Source organism: Oreochromis niloticus, linkage group LG15 (genome assembly GCF_001858045.2).
Source record: "Oreochromis niloticus isolate F11D_XX linkage group LG15, O_niloticus_UMD_NMBU, whole genome shotgun sequence".
Taxonomy (NCBI): Eukaryota; Metazoa; Chordata; class Actinopteri; order Cichliformes; family Cichlidae; genus Oreochromis; species Oreochromis niloticus.
The window spans coordinates 31,487,169-31,496,721 of NC_031980.2; the positions used below are offsets into that span (position 1 = coordinate 31,487,169).

The following is a 9,553-nucleotide window of genomic DNA, read 5'->3' on the forward strand; positions in this document are numbered from 1 at the left end:
GCTTTCAATATTTCCAGAGCTGTGGGAAAAGTAAGGGAACGTCTTCTGGAAGCAATAACCTTTTTATAAGTTTTTCAGTTCTCCACAGTGAATTTTATACTATTATTCTTCCAGAGAAGCTTCAGCTCAGTCACATTCTTGGGATATCTGGTATGAGTGACTATGTCACGCCCTTAACTCTCCTAGACATCAGCTGACAGAGGAACATGTGAGAAGACAAATATCCAGTGGACCCAGTATTTAACCTGCCAGCTTCTTAGTACCGAGTCTGTGTCATATCAGAACGTGCCAGTGCATTAATAAGGAATTTAATATTTTGGTGTATTCATAGTATGGATATTGGACTATCCATACTGCATAGTCTAATATCCAGTTTCCATATAATTATAGTATATTTCATGAACTGGATCTGCCCCCTCTTTATTTCAGTTTGATAGGTGGCTGAGAACTGTGTGTTTGCTTTTCTGTGTATTCCCTTGCATGTCTCTGTGTACAGTATCCAGTGTTTGTGCATGCATCAACCAGGATTTGGCTGCTAACTGTGTTTGTGTGCATTTTATATCGGACTAAGACAAAAGAGAAAATGCTCAGTGTGTGCAGTCCAGCATACTAACAAATCTCCTGCCTGTGATGACAGACACATTTGATTGGAGAGTTTATTATCATGTAAATGATGTCAAATATTACATCAGATTTGTGTTTATTTGTTATCATCTCAACTATTTATGGTTCCTCCTCGGGATAAAATAGATTCAAATACAGTTTGAGACGTATTTATTCGACTGCTGTTTTCTCTCATCATGTAATTTACTCAAGTTGCTTTACAAGCATCCAAACAAAAGTAAGCATTCTTGTAGGAGGGCAGATTGTGTGGTTTCAATGATTTTACTGAGCTCTAAACCTCCATTTATTACTCATAAATCACATAGCAGCTGGTGTTGCTTTATGATCTTACAAGTAGTTTTTGTGCTCTTTGTCTTTTCTCATAGACCTAAATCCACTCCTACACCTACTGCATCCTTAAGTGCCAATGGTGTGCCAACAGAAGCTGTTGACTATGATAGATTGAAACAGGTAAGTAGACATTTTTAGACATAGATTTTATTTCTGTATATTCCCTTTGATACTGTGATTGTGGTTTTCAGGTTTTTGCAGTATATGGTGACTGAATTTCTTTTCCTTGTGACCCAAAAGTCGCCCGACAATATCAATATTGCTCCACAAAGTTGTCATATTAAAGCAAGTCAGCTGTATAGTGCTGTTGTTAAAGTAAAGTAAAATAGAACTTGGAACTGGAGCTTCTATTGACCTTGGCATTTTCATTGGTCTGTGTTTCTTCATTATTTATGCAGCCCTGTTAGTAGTTCAGTGTGTGGTAGTGTGGGTGTGTGCAGTCCTGTTAGAAGGCAGCTCCTCCCTCTAACCTTGTGAATGAGCCTCTTAGATAAGTAAAGAGTCTGTCAGAGTTCTGCATATCTGTCACTACAACTGGCCACAGACGTGACAGTCCACAGACCCACTCACCACACTCACTGTCTCACTGAGTAAGCCTGGGTTGAAGTTATAGGTCAAACTTAAGGCTCATCATTTTAGTATGCCTTACATGCTCTGTTTGTCACTTTGTTTGCATCTTGGTGTCATTAAGTAAGTCTTTATCCCTAATCCCGCAGAGATTACCTAAAAAGGGATTAGCTACTTTGTAAAGTTGAGATGGGAGCTTCTTTTACCAGTTGCCAGGATGCGTACCCACAGTAAAAGAAGGAAACGGGGGGCCAAAATGAACAATTGCACAAGACGAGCTCGTCCCTGAGGTCTAATGACATTTTTCATGTTTATATGAAAATGTGACTTTGTTCTTTTTTTGTTTTTAAGGACATTCTTGATGAGATGAGGAAGGAACTGTCAAAACTAAAAGAAGAGCTCATTGATGGTAATTATCACCACTTTAGTCATCCTACAGAAAGACCAGCAAGGCTTTGTAGTGAGTCCATACTAAACATGACAGTGCAGTAACCCATCCTTCTACTGGCCATTGTATGAATTACTTCATTTATTCAAGGGTAGCCTGTTTTATGTTTAAATGCTGGTTGAAAACAGGAAGTGAAAAACCTGCCTACAAACCCTGTTCTTAGAAACGTGCAGTCACATCTTTAAATGTGAGATTGTGCCTTATGTTTGTAAGATGAAGCCATAATCTAATTGTTCACATGCAGTTTGTTGTTTTGCAGCAGTAGCAAGGATTTGTAGGTGCCTGCCACACAACACGAACATGCTTTATGACATATAAAGCCACAAACTAACCAAACTCCAAGGGTTCCTTTAGAAATTGTCCAAAAGGTCTGTTTGTTTTTAAAAATGCATCTGTCATGTAACGAAAGGATTCTAGTCAGACTGTTATGAAGCATACCTGCAGAAGGATAAAGATGATTTCTGATGCTGATATTTCATTGATACTGCCATCAACAAGTTTTATATCTGTAAAATTCCTACATTAGTCACTCCCAGAACCATTGCGACCATAGGTGCATATAAAAGGTGGATGCTAACCCCAGGAGGTTTAACCCCCTGGTTTCTGAACACTGTGCTTTTAATTTTTTTTTATTTTTATTTTGTGAGAGCCAGAAGTGATCATATTTTGACAAGAAGGGCTAACTTGTCCATTAAGCAAGTTAGCAAGCTAGCAAGTTTGGTTAGCAGTGCTTTGCAGTGCATCTAGTGGTGATGTAAGGATATAGATATCTGCTTGTTAGTTCTAATTGACTGACAACTAAAATACTATAATTTCATTCACCACGACTGGAGCATCTTCTTCTTGGGTGTGTACCTTCAAAGGAGCTCATACTTTTTTAATTCTGTTGGCATTGCTATAATAGGTGCCAACAGCACAAACACGGTGGCTCATAACTCTTGGCTCCAATGCTTTCACTTCTACAAAGATTCACCTTAAGTTGGGTATTTTAACATGGGGAAACTGAATCACCCTTGAAGCCAGCCTTGAGTGAGTTTTACAGGAACTGCAGTTGTTGGCTTCGTTTATTGTGATCCAAGTTAAGAATGTGGCTGTGTCTTTGTTCTGTGTTTTCAGCAATCCGGGAGGAGCTGGGTAGGTCCAGCACAGCATAGAGGAATCGGACCTCCCCGTTCAGAAACACCCACGAGAACCGACAGACAACCACGGTCAACTTAAAGACATGACAATATAACAACGGAAAACAACAAAAAACGGTGGCGATTATGACAAATATCATTTTACCACACAGAGAGGACATTATCTGGTGCGGAGCAGTGTCAGACAGGCTGGTGGTGGTAGGAGACTTGTAGCCTTTGATAGCTGTGACTCACAGAATCCATTCTACAAAGCCTCGTATTCCCACTGCCCCATCTCACAACCCCCTCTCTCCCCTCGCCTTCCTGCTGAGGGCATCCTGGAGGACAGAGGAGCGAAAGTCTTTATGCAAAGATGGCTCCTCTCTGTTTGTCCTCCTTTAAGAAGAAAATAAATCCAATAGAGAACTCTTCTGTGATACTGTATTAACCACAAGTTGCTCACTATGAAAAGTTTTATCAAGAGTGTGCAGAGAGCCGAAGGATGGAAACTTAAAAACTTTTCTCCCATAATGCCATAGGGGTAGCGTGTGTTTGTGTATGAAGGACTGACAGTCTCTGGTGGAGGCTATAACTGCAGGACACTGTAAAGCTCGTCTTCCTCAAATACTATTTTAACCTGAACATATACAAAAGAGAGAAAAAGTTAGACAAAAAAAAATAAAATCTCTCCACCAACGTCTGTTTCAGTGTGGATCTACGGCCATATGAGTAGCTCAATAATCCAGTCTTTATACAGGATGCTCCCTGGCCCGTCTCTTCATCTGTGAAGTCATCATCAGAGGCGTTGTTTCCCTCCCAAAGTGAGAGTTTTTGTCATTTTTCTGTCGTCGAGCGGCAGGTGGATGAGACACTGAGGGGTGTAGCTGCCTGTAGCTCTCTACCAAACTTTACCTGTTGAACAGAAGTGCTGATTCACCCGCCATGCACCTCGACCAGACGTATAGATAGGTGTTCCCTTTCCTTTGATTTAACAAGTCTCTATCATCCATCCTTCTCAGTCTGTTGTGGGGTTTTTTGTTTTAGCATGTTTGTTTTCTTAGTACGGCGAAGGTCACAGGTCTGCCACGAATTTGCATTACCCGTCACAAGTTTTAATACAAGCAATAAGTGTAGCATCTCTTTTTACAGCCCTGCTCCTAAACGCCACCAAACATTTCAGTGTCTTTTTTGTTTTGCGGGGGGGGCCCTTCTGTGCCCCTGTTGGATGTTACTGTGTCACCACCACCTTTCTGTAAAGCTGAAGGAAAAGATTGAATAACAGCGCAACACTGTAAGACATCATTTCTATATCACAGCACACTCGGAATTTTTCTTCTATAAATCCTAGGATACTGTATCTGTAGCCACATTGGAGGTGAACTTTATTATTAGTTTTTTGGTTTTTTGTTGGGGTTTTTTGGAGGGGGGATGTTCTGTTTTCATTTTAAAACATTTATAAAATTAAACTTTTTTTCAAAAGGTGCACCAGACAACCCAAAAATCTAAGAGATTGTGTCCATGCAAGGACATGAATGTGCCATTCATTCTTTCACCAGTGCTTACTGTGTCATTTTTTTTCTTTGCCGTTTTCTCCTGCTGCTGTCAAATCCTTAAAATGACAAGCTGTATTTACCCCTGTCATGCTATGATATAAGATAAGAGAACTGTCACTTTCAGCATGTCTTTAACTTCAGTGCTTAAAGTACAATCAGTATAAGAGAGAGATGTTTGGAGCTGAGAGACTGATGTTCCAACAAAGCTTCAAGATACAACACAATAGGTTGAGGCAATGGATCTGTGGTATGGTTCTGTACTCTTGTTGTCTGAATGAGATCCTGAAGAGTGGCCATCTCCAAAACGTAATCGAGTTTCTTGGCTAGCTAACAGCCACAGTGTGCTCTGCAGGAGCCGATTGAAGCATTCAAGAGGGGGTGATGTTTTAACGTGAGTGTCTGTAGTGTATATTGCAAGCATCAGACTGGGATCTTAAAAAGCAGCAGCATACCATCTCCACAGGTCACTCCTAGGTAGCAATCCCAAACACGTTTCAGGTTTTGTCTCTCTGGACTCCAACTCTCACTTGTGACGTTTTGTGTTGCCCACATGATCTTGGATGCAGTGTGTTGCTTGGGATGTTTCGAATACATTCTAAAAACGCCTGAGCAAACAAGCTTGTGCAGCCTGTAATTTAACATCAAATGGAAAAGCTGATAATTGCACTGAGTAATCACTGTTTTACTTAAAGGTTAGTGACAGCTAATGCTAGCTGCTTGACAGGGCTCTATCAGCCTCCCTCAGACACCTGTCACATTTCCAACATTCTCACCTGTTTTTCACTTTGAATAGGGTAACATCAAGTGCTCAGCTGGCTTGGTGATTCTTTGCTAGTTGTGTGTTGTTGAGAGGGCTGCTAAAACTTGTTAGCGCCTGCCAGCCATATTGTGCACATGTTTCAGTGCTGCTGGTAGCAAGCAAAATGATGTAAATATCCCAAAAGAGCAGCAGACCAGTGAAACATGCTGTTTGGGATCAAAGTGAAGCGATTGATCATTTCTGTAGAAGTTAACTCCATTAGCCTCGGTGAGGCAGTATTCATATGTGGAGGTTGCTTTAGTGCCAGACGGTGGCTGTTCCTGACCTTTGGGGGCATATCTTTGCAGACACTACCGTCATATTGACAACAACTAGTCACTCACAAGGCAGGCTAACACAGCTTAACTAAACTAGCTATCTGTGTGCAACTTTGCAAATATGCAGATTGCACAAGCAACCCTTTTTTTCATGAGAGTTTCATTGCCTAGCAGGTGATGTCATTGGCTGGCACATGAAAAGTTAATTGCTAGTGAAGCCTTAAGTTTCGATGAACCAGCTACCTGCATGATGAACCTAAGGAGCACACTTCCAACATTGTAATGCCAGATTTGCTTTGTAGTGCAGGCTGAGATGACCATGAGGACCTGATTATGAATTCATGAGGAAGAATTTTGAAATTTCTACCAGACCAAAGAAACCATTACACCATTGTCAAAATTCTAATGGTACATCTATAAACTGTGTGTAAAATATGTGGCCATGCCCCCTTTAGAAGAATCTTTGGGTTAACTGGCAAATTATTTTTGTTGTTGTCATCACCACAGTTTTTATACTACTTAACCCAACAGATGGCTTGATAATCATGTCTTTCAGTGGCTGTTGGCGCCTCTGGTGGATCTCATTCTACACAACTGTTTAAGGGCTTTGATGTTATAGCTTTGCTACATAAGATCAGGCATCACACATTGAGAAATGTCATTTTCCTCTTCAGTTACTGTCATCAGTTTGAGATTGGTTTGAAAATACTGTGAACACAATACGAAAGCAGTTTCAGTTCATGTGTGGACATGGTGTGATCCATGGAGGAATGTTTTTTTGGAGACAGTTTAGGTTTATCCACTTAAAAAAAAGGCTGTTTCATCAACTCATTTACCAAGAGTGTTTACACAGCATTGATTGCACTTTAAGACAAAAAACACACACACACACACACACACACACAGCAATCCACCGTGACAGCTGTCGCTCAGAGCCTCTGTCACCAACATTGTGGCTCTCTCACCAAAGGATTTTAACCCTGATGGTCTCCTGCTAAACATTATCAATCTCAGAAAAGTCGCCTTTTTATTTTAGGTTTTAATGATTTTGTCAAAAGCAGAAAGATGTCACAATTTAAGTGGAAATGTTTTGATCAAGAAGTTTCTCTTTTGTGGAGCTGTGTGGTTTGTGCCTTGTTCCGAAGTTGCATTTAATATGTCAAAGATTTAAAGTTGACTAGTAATAATATCTATGGGACTGTCATTATGATCATCTGCAGTTTCTTTGTTCATCATGTTAAAGCTGATTTTAAAGGGGGAGTTTCAATCACTTTGGTACTGTTCCCTCCAAGAAAACATCTTTGCACCAAGTGTTTTTCTGTTTGCTTTCAACATAACTCATGACTTCTTTCCATGCAGCTGTGAAGCTGCTTTCTCTTACAGCTCAGAAGTACAATCAAACTTTGATACACAAGGCCTACGAGGGTTCAAAGATGATCTTCAGTGTGTGTGATTTAGTTTTTTGTAAACCTGAAGCCCTGTTTGGAAGTCCCAATGAGTCTGGCTGCAGTGTTCTGTGTTCCCTCATGCCATTTTAAATGTCACAGAAACTCTTTTTGTTCAGCAGCGTAGCTTTCTTTACATGCTTGGAAATCTCTGATTGGAAAAAAAAAAAAGTTTTGGTTTTGGCTGTGAGGTCTGCTCAATGATGGAAACACTTTGTAAATCCAGCTGAGTGAATGGAAGTTGTGAATTTGCGGGAATAATGGCAGAGATGACTGACTGAAGTAAGTTTTGTAGAGGGTTTTCCAGACGTATTCTTTTATCATCTGAAATGTACCATACTGTTCTCATGTCTAGTCTTTTCTTACATGCTAACATATTGTTTTTGTTTGAGCAAATGAAATAAAAATTGCAATACAATACTAGATCTGGTTTCTTTTTAAATAATCACTTCAACTATTTTTCACTGTTTTATGGGAACATTTAAGTTAATGCTCTAATGGGTCAACTTCAAGTCAAGATTATTTTTCCATAATGGTCAGTATAAACTGCTGGTGATGCCAGAAACTCGCTGGCAAATTATCATTGTAACCCATGATACCAGGACCGGTATCTGCTCCTTTTTGCATGGAGGAACACAGTGAGCACTGCCACAGCTACAAAATGACCTTCAGCAGGACACTGGTGTGAACGTGTCCCACCAAACAATCCGGAACAGACTTCATGTGGGTGGCCTGAGTCAGCACACCTTTGAAAACACTTTTTATCAGTTTGGTCTTGTGATCCTGTACATGCACTGAAATAAAAGTTACTTAAAATTATTTTAGAATAATCGCCCAAATAAATGCTTTTTATTCTACAAAGACTTTGGCTGAAACGGCTCGTTTGACAGAGAGGAATAAAGTACCAAAGCCCAGTTTATGATAAAACAACAACTTATACAAAACTAATCTTAATGCAGTTCAACAATGGAAACATGGAACTGTAAATGAGCAGACTGCAACTACTTGGTCAGAAATCAGCATTCGATCTCCTTGTAGGACTTTTTCTCCTCCCAGATCTGTCGCTGCACGCCGTTTCACAGCCTGTCAAGTGACAAAATGTCTGACTGCTCCACGTCGTCTCACGTGCACACTGAGCAGATGTGAACAGGAAGAGGGGAAACTAACTAAAAATGAGCTCACTTTTCGAAAGCTTGCATGTTGTCCGCATTTTCTTCCTTGTAGTGCCACTGACATATGTGAGCTCAATCAAACTACTGCTGTGTGAAAGGATGGCCAAAGGAATCTTAAGACTAAAAGTTTAACCTAACACTGCAAGTTGTGGTTTTTCTCGTGTCAAAGGAAAATGTTTACAATTAAACACTTTTCAACACATTAAACACTTCACATCTTTGTTTTTTAAGTGCGAAATCAAGTTTTTGGGATCGTTGTTGGTTACTTGCAGAGGCGTCTAATTATCGGAGTTCATCTTGATTATGGTATTTGTTGTGAGTTTAATAACTTCATATATTTTCTGGGTTACACCATGAGTCCTGGTTTAGAGAATAAACCTCTTTTATTGGTTCCTGTGCAGCTTCACCTTACAACATACACAGCCACGCTTCCTGTGGGTGGAGCGTACAGAGCTCTATGCCAGTGCATCTGCAGTTCATTTGAGGTTTGCTTTGACTTGCAGCCACAGAGGAGCTGTGCTGTGGCGAAAGCTGCACTAAGACAGGAAAACACCCCGAGCTGCAGAGATGAGGACGAGGAAGATGAGACGACACCGATGCTGTGACTCGATTGGCGAGTTTGAATTTTCGAAATCAAGCCCTCTTCCTCTTATTGTCTTAATGAGCTTTAGCTTTGAGCGGCAGGTGCCAATAATGTGTCAACTGTCAGGTTCCCCCATGCAAATAAGTCACGCTCTTCTGCTGTCAGACGCCATTTCTGCTTTACTTCACTACCATTGTTTGGGGCAATCTTCCTCAGCACACATACATGCAACGGTGAAATACTCAGTCCAGCATACTGTAATCAACTCTCTTTAATCTGGCAGATATTCAAACAGGTGCAAGAAATTCACTTTAAACTGGACAGGCTGTTTTAAATGTCTGAAACCATTTCTTTAAAAGAGAGGCATACATGAAATTGTACATAAAACAGTTTTCACTCCATTTTTGTCAGCTCGTTCCGTAAGACCTATCAGGGGGTTTATTCCCCATGTTAAAATAGGTCTTTAGTCAGTGACTACACATTTGATAAGGATGACTTTTTGCTTATGCTTGACTTAAATAAACCTTACTTATTATAAGTAATTTTCCATTGGAGACAGGTCCAAACCTTTTTGAAGGGGTACCAAAATGAATTGGTATCTTTATGATGAGAAAGCAAATGCATTATGACTCACAG

The 9,553-nt window shown here is 40.2% G+C and overlaps 1 protein-coding gene across 1 annotated transcript in view; it reads left to right on the plus strand.

The window, feature by feature from the left end:
• Window positions 1-7,585, plus strand: part of enah (ENAH actin regulator) — a 109,296-nt gene extending 101,711 nt beyond the window's left edge. The window contains 3 exon segments of the mRNA XM_019345712.2: window positions 990-1,074; window positions 1,873-1,930; window positions 3,086-7,585. Coding sequence (XP_019201257.1) covers window positions 990-1,074; window positions 1,873-1,930; window positions 3,086-3,123 — 181 coding nt within the window. The 3' untranslated portion in view covers window positions 3,124-7,585.
• Window positions 7,586-9,553: the final 1,968 nt, after the last annotated feature.